Source organism: Mytilus californianus, unplaced genomic scaffold (assembly GCF_021869535.1).
Source record: "Mytilus californianus isolate M0D057914Y unplaced genomic scaffold, xbMytCali1.0.p SCAF_15, whole genome shotgun sequence".
NCBI classification, from domain to species: Eukaryota; Metazoa; Mollusca; class Bivalvia; order Mytilida; family Mytilidae; genus Mytilus; species Mytilus californianus.
In genome coordinates, this window is record NW_026262637.1 from 16,040,871 (window position 1) to 16,059,839 (window position 18,969).

Sequence of the window (18,969 nt, forward strand, 5' to 3'; positions counted from 1 at the left end):
AAATTCTATATTAAATTGCATCGTCAGTGCTCTCAAGTGCACAGTATTAGTTCTTGCCAGCTATGTATGAGATGTATATAAAGGTTTATATCAGCAATGATTTGGACTAGTTCGAAAATCAAGTTTTAAAATAGAGTTATGCACTTCGGAAATATTAATTTAAGAGAAAATTGCATTGTAAGCACTCTTTCACAAACCTTTCTTGTGGAGTGAATATGAAATTTATATCATAGATTTATATCAGCGAAGTCTTTGGTGATTTCGAAAATCAGCGTTAATCTATTATGTTATGTCTCTTTAAAAAGCAAGTCATATTTAACATTACATTGTAAGCACCTTATTCGTCATTTTGTATCGAATTTTTATGAAGTTTATATCAAGGCAAACCTAGTTTTATATAACTACTTACAAAATGGGCCTCTATGTTTCTATTACTGGATCAATGCATTTGCTGATGGACATAACTACCCCGAGGGATTACTGGCCCAGTATTCAGGACTTTGTGTTATATGAAATATCATTGATATAAAATTGAGAATGAAAATGGGAATGTGTCAAAGAGACAACAACCCGACCATAGAGCAGACAACAGCCGAAGGCCACCAATGGGTCTTCAATGCAGCGAGAAACTCCCGCACCCGGAGGCGTCCTTCAGCTGGCCCCTAAACAAATATGTATACTAGTTCAGTGATAATGGACGTCATACTAAACTCCAAATTATACACAAGAAACTAAAATTAAAAATGATACAAGACTAACAAAGGCCAGAGGCTCCTGACTTTGGACAGGCGCAAAAATGCGGCGGGGTTAAACACGTTTTTTGAGATCTCAACCCTCCCCCTATACCTCTAGCCAATATAGAAAAACAAACGCAAAACAATACGCACAGTAAAACTCAGTTTAAGAGAAGTCCGAGTCCGATGTCAGAAAAGGAAACAAAAAAACAAAATAAACAAAATGACATAATTCATAAAAAACAACAGACTACTAGCAGTTACTGACATGCCAGCTCCAGACCTCAATTAAACTGATTGAAAGATTATGTCTTCATCATATGAATATCAGGCACAATCCCTCCTGTTAGGGGTTTAGTATTATACCATCATAAAATGTATGAGAAGAACATAACCCGTGTCATGCCAACAACTGGTTTTAGAACAAGGGAACGTCGCCATCTAAAAATGGATAATTAACGATGAAAAATAATCTCTTTTATCATAAATTTTTGTATTAAGCTTCCCGTTATTGATATAGATATCAAGATCGAGGAAAGGACAGTGGTCATTGTTAGTATTAGCTTTATTTAAAGTAAGTTCAACAGGATAAATTTCTTTAGTATACATACTGAAGTCGTCATTATTGAGAGCCAATATATCATCCAAATATCTAAAAGTATTGTTAAATGTTTGTATCAGATGTTGTTTCGATGGGTCTTTGCTGATTTTAGTCATAAATTGTAACACATAACAATACAAAACAGGTCCGCAATAAGTGGTGCACAGTTAGTCCCCATTGGAATTCCGATAAATTGACGATATACGGAATCTCCAAAGCGAACAAAAATGTTATCAAGTAAAAATTCAAGGCAGATATGGTATCAAAGCATGTCCAATTGACATAGTTCTTTTGTTTGTTGCTACTAAAAAATGACCTATAAGAGTTTGAACATATGTATTCGCATTCCGACATTTTAAATGCCCATTTAATTAGGTGTGTGAATTTTTTCTTAATAAGAATATGAGGCAAAGTGGTATATAGGGTGGAAAAATCAAAACTTTGAACAGATTCAAAATCACCAATATATGAATGCAATTTATCAAGTACTTCCAACGAGTTTTTGACACTTCAAAAGTAGTTAATTCCACTATTTTCAAAGGCCTTATTTGAACAATTTATTATCAGGTTTTTGATTGTACCAAGTGTACTAGTAAGTAGAATAGACAATTTAGTAGTGGAACAATGACTTGAAGACGAAATAAATCTATATTTGTAAGGTGATTTGTGTAGCTTCGGAAGCCAGTGCATAGTTGGGACTTTCATTGTATTTGGTTCTGCTTGTAAAGAAGTAGCTAATAGTTTATGTTTGTTACATTGTTGTTTAGGGGCCAGCTGATACGAGAAATAGGATTTTTATATGTTCATTTTCGGTAAAGTTTGTCTCCCTACCATATCCTAATTGCTTATTAGAGTTTATATTATTGTTCGTAAGTATATACCCCTAACAGCAAAAGTTCTGCATTCGTGATCAGGATAAGGTGAATAAACAAAGTACCACTATCAGTGATTATATATCCATTATCGTGATCAGGTTTTGGTGAATAGAGTTATTACATTTCACCTCCAGTGTGATCAGGACTAGATGAGTAGACATATCACATTTATGTTGCCGTCGGGGCAGGATTTGGGGAGTAGAGATGTTACCTTTAAAATGCAGTCTGATCAGTATTATATTAGTAGACATAATACCAATATGTTGCAGTCGTAGTCAGGATTTAGTGAGTACATAGATGCCCATACTATGCAATCGTAATCACAATTAGGAGTAGACATATATCCTCCACTCTATGGTCATGATTAGGATTTTGTGAATTGCAATATGAATATATATCCAGTAACTCTAATCATATGGCAACTCATGCATTACCAGCCGCAACTGAATCAAAGTCATTAACAGATTTAGTAGGTTCCTGTATTCATATAGACATTTTTGTTAACTATAATTATCACCTGAGCTGCTAAGGAGGCCGTGCAGTCGTGATCAGGACTCTATGGGTGGACATAAAACCTCTACATTGTAGGATTTGGTGAATATACTTTTTAAATCTTCGAATTCCATCGATTATACATCCATCCGCATGCATTAACATTTTTTTCCGTTTTAATTTGTCGTATTGACGATGATTGCAATTGCTACTTTTGCTAATTGTGTTTCGCATTTCGGGCAAAGAAAGCATGTCAAGAGATGCTACTCCGTAAAAGCACAAATCCTTCCGTCTGTCTTTATCGTTTTGTTTTGTTTGCTTGTTTTTTTTTGTTTTTTTTTTTAGATTTCCACTGTTTCAATTATACTGTTTGTTTGTACATGGACTTGCTATACTTAGAGTATTTTAAATTCGTATTCAAATTTGATATGAATTAATAAACCAATCACACTTATCAAACATAACTTTATTTCAAGACTTTTGAGTGTTTCGTATTTCAATTTCATTTTTTTTTTAAATCAGATAGGTAACAGTTTTACTGTGCACATTCCTCACAGAACAATCATTTCTTCATAGAATAAGTCTTCTTTAAGTAAACTTGCTAAAAGATCTATTTAAACAAAACGCATATTAGGAATGATAAATCTAAATTAAAATAATTTAACAAGCAGTTGTCTCTTTGAGATAACCAAATACTTTAATTCCAGCAAATTGCAGTTGTCCAGTGCCTACGATATTCAGTTTGACGTAACGACCAATTGCTTTCTTTTTTCAAGTTAAATACAAGATGTTCGCTGTCTGTGCCTGGTCCATCGTAATGTGCACAAACAGTCATGTTATATAGAGTGTTGTCAACACTAATGTCAAGATCATGTAGTCTATATCCTACACAAAATAGAAAAGGAAAACACATTGCATTAAATCAACACATCGAAATAAAATTATATATATGCATGAGTTCGAATCCCGGCGAGGGAAGAACAAAAATTTGATTCCGCAATTTTGCAGATTTAACATTTTTGTGCTGAAATATAGAGTAATTATGAATATACTATGTGTTTTCAGCCGTCTATCACCTTCACTGTTGATATAAGTCTAAATTGAAAACAACGTTCAAACCTATGATTGCGTTGGATAAAAACCGCAATTTTTATACGTGTGCATGCAAAACAAATTTCTTGGTAGAGGGGTCTAAATACAGCACAAACAACATTTTCCAAAAGACCAAAAAAGTGAAAAAATATTTTTTAACAAAACGCATTTGACTAACAGGTCGAACAACTGATGTTCTTAAACCCTGCTGACTGCCATTGGCGATTGCCAAATAAACGGAGCACAAGATGTAACAAAATAGATCTTATTATTAATGTATTACCAAACAGAAAACAAGAAATTTGATGGTATACCGCAAACATGAGGTGCAAAAATTTGTACACCATATCCAGATTTCGACAATTAATGTCTCTTCAGTGATGTTAGGAATCGAAACGGTATTTGGAAGGCCATATAATTTACCTCAATTTAGGATAGACTCTTGAATTTTGAAAGAGTCAAAATAGGATGAACGGATCATATAAACCCGAAGGCAAATATAATACAAGCCCGAACGAAAAAATATAAACAAGTCTAAATTGAAAACAACGTTCAAACCTATGATTGCGTTGGATAAAAACCGCAATTTTTATACGTGTGCATGCAAAACAAATTTCTTGGTGAAGGGGTCTAAATACAGCACAAACAACATTTTCCAAAAGACAAAATGAGTGAAAAAGTATATTTTAACAAAACGCATTTGACTAACAGGTCGAACAACTGATGTTCTTAAACCCTGCTGACTGCCATTGGCGATTGCCAAACAAACGGAGCACAAGATGTAACAAAATAGATCTTATTATTAATGTATTACCAAACAGAAAACAATTAACTTGCGGAAAAGATGGTATACCGCAAACATGAGGTGCAAAAATTTGTACACCATATCCGGATTTCGACAATTAATGTCTCTTCAGTGATGTTTAGAATCAAAACGGTATTCGGAAGGCCATATAATTTACCTCAATTTAGGATAGATTCTTGAATTTTGAAAGAGCCAAATAGGATGAACGGATCATATAAACCCGAAGGCAAATATAATACAAGCCCGAACGAAAAAATATAAACAAGTCTAAATTGAAAACAACGTTCAAACCTATGATTGCGTTGGATAAAAACTGCAATTTTTATACGTGTGCATGCAAAACAAATTTCTTGGTGAAGGGGTCTAAATACAGCACAAACAACATTTTCCAAAAGACCAAATGAGTGAAAAAGTATATTTTAACAAAACGCATTTGACTAACAGGTCGAACAACTGATGTTCTTAAACCCTGCTGACTGCAATTGGCGATTGCCAAACAAACGGAGCACAAGATGTAACAAAATAGATCTTATTATTAATGTATTACCAAACAGAAAACAAGAAACTTGCGGAAAAGATGGTATACCGCAAACATGAGGTGCAAATATTTGTACACCATATCCGGATTTCGACAATTAATGTCTCTTCAGTGATGTTAGGAATCGAAACGGTATTTGGAAGGCCATATAATTTACCTCAATTTAGGATAGACTCTTGAATTTTGAAAGAGTCAAAATAGGATGAACGGATCATATAAACCCGAAGGAAGCGTCTCCGTGAAGGGTAATAGAGTATTTGCCATAGGATAGAGTCGTATTTAATAAAGCGCACACTTGATCAAGCGTCTCCGTGAAGGGTACAGAATAGAGTATTTCCCATAGAATAGAGTAAATGAACACCCTCGTATAAGCCAATCAAAATATTGCATTTCTACGTGAAGTATAATAAATGCAAAATATTCCCGTTTTTTTGTGATGGATATTTAATTCATATCAAGGAAGACATTGATCATTGTAATTAGGAAATAACAGAACTTTATCTGAAGAGTTGCCATCGACAATACGATATTCGATTATTTGGAAATGAAATTGACTACCGACGAGAACTTTTATATAAGCTGCACTTACAGGCACATTGTATAAGATGTACGGGTATTTGGAATGAATTGACTCTTATATAAGCTGCACTTACAGGCACATTGTTTAAGATGTACGGATATTTGGAATGAATTGACTCTTATATAAGCTGCACTTACAGGCACATTGTATAAGATGTACGGATATTTGGAATGAATTGACTCTTATATAAGCTACACTTACAGGCACATTGTATAAGATGTACGGATATTTGGAAATGAATTGACTCTTATATAAGCTACACTTACAGGCACATTGTATAAGATGTACGGATATTTGGAAATGAATTGACTCTTATATAAGCTACACTTACAGGCACATTGTATAAGATGTACGGATATTTGGAAATGAATTGACTCTTATATTAGCTACACTTAACGAACGGGTTACAGAAAAAGTTCAGGAATCAGCTGAATTTGTCGATAAAATTTGATGACGGTTCGCAAACCATAGCACATTTTACTGAAAATAACAATTACGATAAAAAGTGAAACTGTAAACCGTATTTGACAAATAATTTTAATTATTTTATATATTATGACAATAATGGAAGCGAAGCATGGATATAACTACCATACCCACTTGCACCCAAGGAAACAGTACTAATAAGCCTTAAAAATTGCTTTGTTACCATTTTCATCTACATGTACGAGTACACACACAAACCATTAAGCCTCTTTCGTCATATTTTCCATTCTTATAAAGATTCTGACTAACTTACTAAATTTTCATTTTAAGATTAAACGGAAACATATGAACGTAAACTATGTCGATAACATCAGAAAGCATATAAAACCCCAAAATAGAGCAATGACACTTGAATCTTAGTGTCTCATATCATAGACTATTTTCATTGCTTGTATTACTTACAACAAAAAACAGAAAAATCAAATTCCACATTTATGACAAAAAAGTTTTGACAGTGTTCTTGATTCGTTTGTCACAATGTGGACAAAAGTCTATTGATCTACAGCATTGCTCACACGTGACTCTATGTCCACAGTTTGCGAATAGCATGCAACGCTCATTTTTTCTGCAGATGACACATAATAGGTTGTTCTTGAGTTCTTTGTTGATAACTTTTAGTTTTGCTGGATCTGAAACAAAAATTATATTCGGTATAGTCATCAGTGGTACATCAGCTAAATCGCGACAACAATATCTCATTTTAGAAAAATGCAGGTGTCCATTGCTTTCCAAACATGAACAAACATTATTTTGGTGTCACACATTTGTCTACAAAGTTACCTGCAAATTATACGATATTAATCGTAACGTAATAAAATAAGACCCAGCCAGAGTTGTCTTATGAGATAAAAATTGTAGATTATCTTCTCAATTTATACACAAAGTTAGATAACTTATTTTGTAACTCTATACTCTGTATTAAAAATGCAAATTGGTTAAAGTCTGACTTTGGGAATAAAGAATTATTCATGACAATAGCTCTGTAAAACAAGTTAAACCTCAAGTCACTGTAAATGTCAATTTAATGAAAAAGTATGTATCCTCTTCATTTATCTAGCGGTATCGGTGGTTTCATCTAACGACTGACTCGTCCTAACAAGTAGCTTGGTATTGTTTTTAATTGGCTGCGTCATTTTAATCGTCTTAATTCAATTTGAGGGCATATCCCTCAGTTTTATTCACAAAATTTTCCCCATTTCATAATATGTTAGTCATTATTTCAACCGAAATGACATTCTTGATCAACATGTGTAATAAAGCCAATAACTGATCATGACCTCAAAGGAAGAACATGTGTTAATTGAAATACAATATATCATTTTAAAATAGTTATACCTGGTTCGATTCAGTTTATAGTTAAATATTGATACAACAAATTAACAAACATGTTTTTCCATAAGATGAACGTTCTTTACCACCGCTATCCAGCAATCCTTAAGTAAAATATATATTTAGCCCTTCCAACGTTAATTTATTTCATTTATACTCTGTCTTACCATAGAAGAAACAAAAAATTGTCGAACTATTAATAATTATAACTAGTACAATTATTGTGTATAATTTGAATTTGTATATAATATTTCAAAAAGGGACTTTCCGATTTGAATTTTCCTCGGAGTTCGGTATTTTTGTTATTTTACATTTTTTTTCAATTTTCAGCTAAAATATATTGTGAAATACAACAGATATTATTTAATACCTCTTTCTACTGGAAAGGGTCTTGTCGCTTGAGCAGATGCTGTAAAATATAACATAAATACAATTAGTTGAGTCAGAGTTGTGTATTAAAATTAACATGATAACATCTTATAAGTGTTGCCGTAAAGTAATTAAGTAAACGCAACATTTAATATACAATTTAATTTCCTGAAAATAGATAGACTTTCTGCATAATATGTCTTGCAGGTTTTAACACTTACATTGTACACCCATTATTATATAGTTCATTATAATAATCCAGATTGAAAGAGATAGCAATTTTGATATTTGATTTTACACTACATGTACTTTGAATATGCCGCAACAGTATTATCCCGAAATGAAAATGAAAATTGTCGAACAGCATGATTTTTATATCAGGAGGTGGTGTACTTTGGAATATCTAATGTGTCAAACGTTCTGGAAAAATCTTTGTATATCTCTCGCATGATCAACTGAACAGATCGAAATTGTCATATATGAATCAAAGGAGATGTAGAAAATACGTCATTGAAATAGTACCTTGCCAACACAAAAAGAATATCGAAATTGTCGAACATACGGTCTTCAACAGACAACACGTGTCTTTACCGCATAACAAGCTATCCAAATCGACCCGAAGAAAAGCATGAATGAATTTAACAGAGATCGTCAAAGAAATACAATCAGCTACAGATTTCCTAAAAGACGAAAAAACATTACGTAAAACGACAACAATTGGTGAGGTACTGAACTTTTTACAGCTCATGCTAAATGAAGAACTGCTGGAATGAATCTACAATATGATCTTGACTGTTTCTTATTGATAAACTTAATCGTTGTGATCTTACACATAGTATTGTGACATTTTATCAGTTGAATTTCTTAAAATCATGACTTTAAAAGCCATAAAATGGGTCGAATAAACAAATAAACAAATTTGTCAAGATCGCAAAGTTTTATAATATAGTTAATGACAGATTGGCAGTAAAAGAGAAGCAAAAGATTCCAAAGTGACACTCAAAACTCACAAGTCGAAATAAACTAGCTACGCCATGGCTAAAAAAGAAACAGACAAAACGGACAAACAACAGTACACAAAACACAACATTGAAAACTAAAGACTGAGCAACACGAACACCACCAAATACTGGGGGTAATCTCAGATGCTCCGGAAGTGTAAGCAGATCCTGCTCCACATGTGGCACCCGTCGTGTTGCTCATTTTAGTACAAACCCGGTAATAAGTCTAATTCGGTAGGTCACACTCGGTAAAAGTTTACAGATACAGCTGAGATATTCTTATTTTGATGCACAAAAGAGAAATGTAAAGGAATTTTATATCACAAAGGAATGAAATGCAACGAAATATTGTTGATTTGTCACATTTATGACATAGTTACAGGTAAATTCAGAGGAATCCACACCCAAATTTATATAAAATATAATAAATGACTTGCGTTAACGTAATTTTGATAAGATTGTAAAACAACCGATGCATACATGTATTAGATGTACTTTTTAATTTCTGAAAAGGGAAATAACTTATCCCAACGCCTTCATAAAGTATTGAAAATATTTACAACAAACGTTGCTTCGCGTTTGTTTAATTAGATTTTTTGGTTAACCTTCGATTTTAATACAATAGTCCATATTTACAAAGTCTGTAGTTTCTTGAACTGTTTCAGACCTGTTAATTTTCAACAGTCAATAAAGATTGGTCTGTTTAGGTGTCTCTAATTATCTACTGTAACAAATGATTTAAAAACAAACCTTAGTTAGTAACCACTTCGGTGTTATCATGTATATCTATTATATAGTCATTTTTATAAATTTACTGTTTGCAAAAGTATGAATTATTCTAAATACTAAGAATTTTCTTATCCCAGACATATAACCTTAGCCGTATTTGGCACAACTTTTTGGAACTTTTGGTCCTCAATGCTCTTCAACTTTGTACTTGTTTTGGCTTTCGAACTTTTTTTATCTGAGCGTCACTGGTTAGTCTTGTGTGGGCGAAACACGCGTCTTAAATTTTAAACCTGGTACCTTTTGTTAGCTATTATTCGTATGTTTCTCTGTTCTATATGTTCTCCCATTTATTTGTATTGCAGTCCTGTCATGTAATGTTGTCATTTAAATGTTATATTGAACATTGCCTTAAAAGCGGGAGGTTTGGCTAGCCACAAAACCAGGTTCAACCCACCATTTTTTTCTTAAAATGTCCTGTACCAAGTCAGGAAAATGGCCATTGTTATATTATAGTTCGTTTCTGTGTGTGTTACATTTTAATGTTGTGTTTCTGTTGTGTCGTAGTTCTCCTCTTATATTTGATGTGTTTCCCTCAGTTTTAGTTTGTAACCCAGATTTGTTTTTTTCTCAATCGATTTATGAATTTCGAACAGCGGTATACTACTATTGCCTTTATTTACCTTCATTAGATGTCCTCATTGATGTCTGATAATGGCTTACCTTCATTAGATGTCCCCATTGATGTCTGGGAGGATTCTACTGGGTTTAATATAAACTCCAATAAATCTTCAGTACTGAAATTACTATGCCCTGAAAATGATGAAGATAGATTTAAAAGAAAGAATGTTTCTGGTACATATCCCTTATATATTTTGATTAATTGTTGGTGTTTAACACCACTTTCAGCAATATTGACTCCATTATATATTAATTACCAGAGCTTGGACGCCGTTATACGGCTGGAAAGTTCGATTTATAATACATTTAAGTATTCAAAATTCGCTGTTTACCACCAAAAGCTCCTTTTAAAATAAACTTGTGCTAACCGCTACATTATGTATGTGCCCGTCCCAAGTCAGGAGCCTGATATTCAGTGGGTGTTGTTGGTTGCTGTCTATCAAATTTGTTTTTCTTTTATTGCTTTGGTACCGTTAATGTTATTAGTCATGTTGGTGCCTTTTGCAGCGGAATACGGTATGAATGTTGCTTATTTTTTGAAGTCCATACTGTGACCTATAGCTGCTTGAACCCAGGTCATTTGTAATCTAATGGATAGTTGTATCATTGGCAATCAAACCTCGCCTCCTTATTTTATGTTATTATAGGGAAACTATTCGACTATGCAGAAAATTTTGGGCATTCCAAAAAAAAAAAATAAGGGATTTGTTTTAACTACAATTATATATCATGACATATTTTTTATTTGTACATTTGCGACTTTGTCTTCTACGGGATTTCACCACATTGGTTATGCGATAATTACCTACAAAAATCTGTACCACGTCAGGAATATGACAGTTGTTTTCGTTTCGTTCCATTTAGTTGATATTTGTCAGGTTTTATTGGTTTCCCTTTTTGAACATACCTTAGTTGGAGTTTGGTATTTTAATTACTACTTTTTTTCTGAAACTACTAACTTACCTCGAGTTCTGATTAAACTGTTAATGGCAGACTTGACAATGTTAATGGAAAATCCCATTCGCAGTACTGTCTTTGCATTTTCACTTGCTAACAGTTGGTTATCTCCTGAAATAAGAAGTGTTCTGATTACGCTTTTTAATAATACCTGTTGAGGATATGCTTGCACAATAAAATAACGAAACAGGGTGCGAATGCAATTTGACAACGTTCCACCATAGATGATAAGACAAGAATGTCAACAACAACAGTTGAAGACACTTCCTTAATCAATGAGCAACACGTATATCGTATAGAAGTTAAGCTATAAAGATGTTGTACAAATAAAATGGACCTGTTGACAATATAATTTTGTCTGTATTGCAGAATATACAAATATAGATGAGCAATAAAATCAAACTAATCGTGTTACCAACATGTATTCATATACGAAGAGCAATACGGGATTGGAAAAAAACAGAAATGAACAAATTCTGAACGATCTCAATATTCTAGTTTAGAAAACATCTAAATTATGCAAAAGTCACAGAAAGACATATATATATATTAATACATTTGTATTTCAGACAAAATGAGCCATCTAAAGTAGTTAAACTACTTTCATTAAGTAAAAATAAATGAAAAATATATCCATGGCACACATATGATGCACCCGCTTGCATATAACGTTATACAGGTACATAACTAGAGAACTGCAAAACTGATGCCACCCAACTTCGAACTTCATCTGTGTTTTATGGTAATAAACATTGTGTATAAGTTTCATAACATTTGGCTGAGGCAAACTAAAGTTAGAGAACTGAAACCAATTTTGAGACTTACGTACGTATGTACGGACGGACAAGGGAAACACTCAATGCCCCTTCACCTAGCGGCGGAGGAAAAAGCAACAATTCTTCAAAACCTTTTGCCTGGTATTAGGCCAAAATAAAAACTCATGGTTACGATTTCAATGCACATGACAAATCACAATAACTTCTAATGATATAAGTCATTATTTTGGCCCAAAAATTGCAAACTTCAATGTCAAACTAATGGCTTATAGCATACCTCCATTACAAATAGCGTTTATCAAATAGTCCTATAAACAGTATTACCTTGTTCTTCTGTTGTGTTTGTGGTATTGACAGAAGCTTCCTGACGCTGAAAATATAAATATAAAATATTTTATAGATTGCATATTACATGAGTTATAGTTAAAAATAAGTTGTTTTCTACTAGTATTTGAGTACATGCATTTCATTATATATCTAGTTTGTTTTCCCATCTGTTCTTGTGGACATATTATTAAACCCACAGATAAATATCTATATACTACATGTAGATATCGTATAAATGATTGTTTTAAATCTCTTAAGTTTGTTTGATTTTAAACATATGCTGCCAAAGCAGATACTTAAATAATATGACTTTGTAATGATTCTAATGAATCAAGAACACTTTTTGAACGACATCTTTTTATTACCAATTCATCATGATTTTTTTATAGTGATAATATTGTAAAAGTAGATTCCGATTGATATCTAGTCGCTTGTTCAATGCGCGACAAATATTTAAAAAAAAATAGTATTCTGACTAGTTTTTTTGAAACATTCTCGTGTTTATTCTAATGATAGAGTTTCTTAATATAAAATAACGTTTATCACTTATAATTGCAAGCTATACGTTGTTTTTTTATTTTCATGTCAGCAGTTGAGCTATAAATCGGACTCTCAAAATGATAGTGTAGTGTTCAATGCACGTTATCATATGTTTCTAAACCAGTGATATTATGAGCATAATGTAATTGAACGAATTGGTTAACTGATTTTCCAAAATCATCACTATTTCTGTTTGTTACGTATTTCATTTATGTCTAAGTATGAAACCTTTGTACTCATTTGCAGGTGGGTTTTTCTTTCTTGTAAACATGTGATATACAATATGAAACATGCCTATGAAAATAAATGACCAAAAAGTAAAGATGTTAATTCTTTCTGTTTCCGTTTTCCGTTTCCGTTCCGTATTCCTCTTCCGCCTTTTAGCAACCCAGATTTTACATAATGTATTGATGATAAAATGTAACAGTTGTTATTTATCTTGATAGGGACACTTGAAGTAAATGATCTATACCGCATACATTTTTCCTCTGCTTTTATATCTGTTGTTAATATTTACCTGATATTTTTCTTTTATACTACCAATGTACTGCATTCCTTTCATTTTGATGAGATATTTACAATGTGGAAACCACCGTGCGTGTTCTTCCCAAGGGACATCTCCTGATTCCCAGTTTCGTAGTCCTCCATCACAGTAGTGGCAACGAACTATATCATCTTCCCCTGTCAGAAAGAATTTTGTTTAAAAAGTATTATTTCTTTGTTTTTATCATCACGATAGATAAAAAAGAGAGGCGAAAGATACCAAAGGGACATGCAAAATCATAAGTCGAAAATGAACTTACAAAACACGAACCCCGCCAAAATTCGGGAGTGATATCAGGTGCTCCGTAAGGGTTAGCAGATCCTGCTCCACATGTGGCACAAGTCATGTTGCTCATGCAAGTACAAACCAAGTGATAAGTCTAATTCAACAAAATATTGCAATGAAGCATACACAACAGAAGTATCATACTACCAATTACCAATGCAACAGGTAAAAAACAGACGCATTATAACACATTGCCCTTGTGTAAAATAAATTCAAGAAAATTGACCCTATATCCTTGTTGGGAAGTGCATATCCCAGGAAGAATCAAAATACCGGTAGCCATTTGCAGTTATCTATTGAACATTAAATAATTAAAACGAACTTCTGGTAAGTATAATAGCCAAGACATCACTCAATTTTGAAAACTTCTTAAAACAAAACATGTATTACCTGTAGAAAAGAAACCAGCATCCGCCAAATCTTCTGGTGTCTGTTCTATGTCATCTCGCCATCCATCAAAGGTCGCTAACCGAGATAGCACGTCATCAAAGGCTGGATTCTTTGGTTTGTACCGCTTAAATAAATAAAATTTTAAATATGAAACATATAATTATGCTAATAACATAACATAATAAGGGAAGACTATAAAAATCCACGATTATGGTGATGGGAGGATCATCTTGACATGTATGACTTAAGTTTTTGACAGTGTCAAATAATTTCAAGAACTTTTATTGCATATTTGTTTTTTGATATCTTTCTTTTACTATAATTTCTAAGATCTGTTTGCTCGTGTGTGTTGGTCATCTGCAGGTTACATAAACATAATTAATTGTCATCAATATCAAGAAGTTAAACTGAGGGACTACTTTGGCCTTGAAAAATTTAAAAGATGGACAACCATTTAAATGAACAAGTATTGAAACATACGATCTAAGAGGTGGAATAAAATAGAATTTTCAAATTAAAGCAACACAAAAGACGCATATTCATTATAAAGGGGACACATGTTGCAGAAGGTTTTATTTGATTTGTTAGCGAGTAGAAAGTTACGAGACACACCTCATGCGTGGTTTGGACTAGGAATGTGAGCGATGTTATTTCTCAGCATTTGTGCGTCAGATGGTTTGATTTCGTGCACATGTCTTTGCATTTCTGCATTACTTATTAAAAGGAAATGTCTAAACAAAACATAACAGTGTATCGACTACATCACGTACATAGAGCCAACATTATTTTTTAGATTGCGGAAATATGAAATATTTTTATTCGTAAAGAAACTTTGGTTCCTTAATTGTAGCTTCTCTCTCATTGTGATCTTCCTATATTTTTGTTTAGACGATATGGACATGTAAGTTAAAATTGAATCAATACATGTTTTTGTAAATACACTTGGTAACTGGATGTTTTGTGTACAAATAGGGTAATGTTATTGTCACCTCTTGAAGTTTGTTGTCCTTTGCATAGAATATATTTACCTTTTGCCATTCTCCTTGGATCTTATCAATGAACGGCTGTCCTTTTTCACACCTAAGGTACCAGCATTTCGGGTTGTGCCTTGCATGTTCTGTCCAAGGGTCATCTGTTTCAGCCCATTCGGCTAATCCAAGATTACAACAAAAGCATCGCACTATGTCAGTTTTACCTGCAGATTATTATACAACTGAATATAAAATGTAAACACTATGCACATACAATATCTGAAAGAATACAGTTGTGAAATGCACCAACTGCAATATGGGACAGTTTCTTTGTAAATAATCATCATTCATTGTGTTAACATTGCGTAAGAATGTACTACTTACATTAACATTTTGACTGTTCTTGCAACACATTGCACTGAAAATAATTTTCACCTCTAATAGGAGCTAAACAGTAACAAATCTCTAAAGTAATTACCAAATACATGAATTGATTGGTTTGTGTTTAACGCCACTTTCAGCACTATTTGGTTTTTCGTAGAGGTCAGTTTTTATTGGTGGAGGAAGCCGGAGTGCACGCAGAGAACCACAAATCTTCGGTAGGAAAACTGACAATCCTAGTCAATTAAGATTGGTGTCCAACGCACCTGCCACGTGCACGATTCCAACTCACAACCTCAGTGTTGACAGGCTAGTGATACAGAAGTTCGACTATTTAGACCACTTGGCCACCGAGGTCCCCATTTTTAAGTATGGTATACAAATGGTAAGAATAGAAAACGGATGTACAGCATTTACAATAATTCAACTTTTACAACCTTCCGCTAGTACAAAATTTCCAGTCATTTTAAGTCTATCTTATACCAATGTTTCAACTTGCCCGATACATAATTTGGGTGCACGAATTTTTTGTTTGTTTATATATGTGTAGTATATCGGATTTATATCGACCTGGTAACAGATTTTTTCTAGGTACACAATATTAGTGTATATCACAATCAAGAAATATTAAGAATATATAAAAATATATTTACCATTTTAAATGGGAGTTATTAGATTTGAGTTGAAATAAAGTAATGCCCTGTGTATTTGTCAAACATATAGGTTATTCTGTTTAAATCATATTACTGTATATTTTTCGGTGAAATGAATGATATACAATTAAAAAAAAACAATTACCTATGGTTACAATGTACGTTAAACAACAAAATGTTCACATACCTGTGTAGAAACAGCCGCTTTCTGCCAATACCTTTGGTGGCTGTTTTGCCGTAATAGGCCACTTATTGTAGGATTCCATTCTGTCTTGAAAACGTCTGTAGTTTGGATGCGAAAATTCTGGTTCATAAACAGTTTGTACTCGTTCCGATTGAATTGTGGACACGGGAACGTCTATGTCTATTGAATTACTATAAGCACTTCTTTTGAATGGTGATTGCAACTTTGAATTGAAAGGAGTCGGCCGATTGGCGACGTATTTAAATGCTGCTTCTTGACCATTCACCGAACCTGAATTTGTTTGCTCATAAGAGGTTCGTTGTCGTTCCAGCTGATTAGTAGACACAGGAGAGTCCGTATTTATTGATTGGCTATAGATGTTTTGTCCAACGGTCGACTCTAATTGTGTGTTCAATAAAGTCTGAGGACTGGATGTAGCACCCTCCGTCATTGCCATACTGTTAGATACTAAACCTGTGTTATTTTGCCAGTTCTGTGTATAATTACCCTGTGAACTTCCAGATATATATAACTCATCTTTGTTCGGCATAAGCATAGAGGTATTTGAGCCCTTGTTTGTGTCTACATGTGTGGTACTTGAACCAGATGCACCATTGTTCAGCGAGGTATTGCTAATATGGTTGTTAGCCGATGAACCAGACCAAATATCAGTATTTTTGTTGCCATTGTTCATTAATGAAGGCAACGGTATCGAAGTTTTCTCCTGCGAACCTAAAAGCGAGTTTTCATTCAAATGATTGCATTCGGAAGAGGTTTTGTCGCGTTGCAAACTATCGTTTCCTTTCAATCCTGTAACAGTTGGGTCACTTACACAAAAATTAGAATTACCTGTTGAAGAAGAGGCTACGTTATTACAATGTCTTTCTGTTTCAGGTTGCTTATCATCCCTTTCATTTCTTTCATGATACTGTGATAAAGTTGTCCCATGTTCCACTGAGGCACCAACACCTATTGATGAACTATTTTGGCCTTTTGTAACGTCTTTTAAGTAAGGGAAATTGCCTTTTACAAATTCACAGTCATTGTTGAGTTTAAAATGAACCACCTCAGGCTTTTCAAGTCTCTGCCAGCCATCCACAACTGTTTTTACTCCACATGTTGCACATCTGACTGTTGTTCCTTCTTTTGTATAATAAAATCCAGCATTAGAAAGCTGTTGAGGCCATACGTGGGTTCTAATTGGCCAATCTGAGAATGTTAGTAGCCGTCTAGACGGGTTGTCTAATGATATATTGTTTTGCACAGGCATAGCGATATCGACTGAAAACGGCATCATTACCTTCTTTTCAGAATAGCCCGTCGATAAACGTTTTAATATTTGCATGTCATGTAGATGCTGCACATGTTCAAGTTTTTGAGAAACTCTAGTGAACGAAGTTTCGAAATTTCCCTTTGATTTGCACAAAGTTTTTTGTGTCGTTTTTTGTTTCTTTCTGAGATTTGCAAATCCTTTCCCTAACTGTTTATTATGGCACTGTTTGACCGCGACAGAGAAAGCTTGAAAATTGCTGTTGATATTGAACAGTTTGTTCCATACTTTTATTTTTCGTAATACATCTTGTTTTCTGTATCTTGTTTCAATCATATGCACAATTACGGACAAAAGTTTCTTGCATATGTTTTCAAGAACTGCCCACATTTTTTTTCGATATATTTTATAACAAAGATCCAATAATGTTTTACAGTTTTGAAATTTCTTTAACAGAGCAGAAGCTTCGTGGTTTATTTCAGTATGAAATTCTCTAGTTATACCAGCCTTTTTGCTGTTATTATTACCATTTAGAAGACCAGAGTCTCTCAGTCCTTCCAAACATTGTTTAATTGAATTTGCATTTGCTCTTAGTTCACTATTAGCAAATCCCAGACAATTTGGTTTTGCGATATTTTCGCAGAAGTCTGATATTTCTTTATCTTTGTCATCTATACCATAGTTTTCTCCATGACCGTTGCTTAACGAACGACAAAAATGTCTTTTACCAATCATTATCAATACAGTTGTTTTTCACTTCTATAAAAGATATAACTTACATAAGAAACCGGAAGTTCTTTAAATTTTATATCAGCGTTAAGATTGAAATGCAAAAAAAAAAAGATTAATTTATATTAAATGTAATTTATACACCAATGTATGTACATGCACGGATAACTAGGTATTCAGTTAACTAGGTACTTACATAATCCATTGTCATTGATGTTTTTCTTAAGATTTACATATAATTTCAAGCAATGTGTAGCATACATATGTTTCCCAAAACGCATGTACGTGTGTACTATTCATTTATTTAAAGTCAATAGAATTTACCATTCAGTAGATCTATAGATTTGCAGTTTAAACTAATGAACATATTCTGCCGCTTTAATCACTTTGAACTTATTTGCTGAACATATCTGTTCACTTCAATCATATGAATATATAATTCTTGGTCATATGTTTACTTAGTAAGTCTGGTGCCTCTTATGTTTTAATTATTATAAAATTCACTTACCATAATCCATAAGGCAATTTAATATTTGATTGTAACTAGGCCATATCATTACATTACATTATAAATAGTGTGTGTGTGTGTTACCTTAACATATAGTAGGTCAATGGAACATAAAAAGTGACGATTTTTAATAAACAGCACATTG

General features: G+C 33.3%; 2 protein-coding genes across 8 annotated transcripts in view; one reads left to right on the forward strand and one right to left on the reverse strand.

Moving 5' to 3' along the window:
- The window catches only part of LOC127725515 (uncharacterized), a 128,911-nt gene that overhangs the window by 48,468 nt on the left and 61,474 nt on the right, over window positions 1-18,969 (forward strand). The window lies entirely within an intron of this gene.
- LOC127725513 (uncharacterized) lies at window positions 3,153-18,356 on the reverse strand. Of its 5 annotated transcripts, XM_052232541.1 has the most exons (10): window positions 16,321-18,356; window positions 15,157-15,323; window positions 14,129-14,252; window positions 13,427-13,590; window positions 12,367-12,412; window positions 11,273-11,377; window positions 10,352-10,441; window positions 7,903-7,941; window positions 6,606-6,832; window positions 3,153-3,587 (listed from the first exon to the last, which is right to left on the reverse strand). In XM_052232541.1, exons 1-9 carry the CDS (start codon window positions 18,320-18,322, stop codon window positions 6,636-6,638), a joined length of 2,934 nt encoding a protein of 977 aa, XP_052088501.1. In that variant the 5' UTR covers window positions 18,323-18,356; the 3' UTR covers window positions 3,153-3,587; window positions 6,606-6,635. The 5 variants fall into 5 exon arrangements, with proteins under 5 accessions (XP_052088501.1, XP_052088500.1, XP_052088503.1 ...); XM_052232540.1 differs by lacking the exon at window positions 3,153-3,587 and having other exon boundaries at window positions 5,123-6,832; XM_052232543.1 differs by lacking the exon at window positions 3,153-3,587 and having other exon boundaries at window positions 6,725-6,832; window positions 10,312-10,441.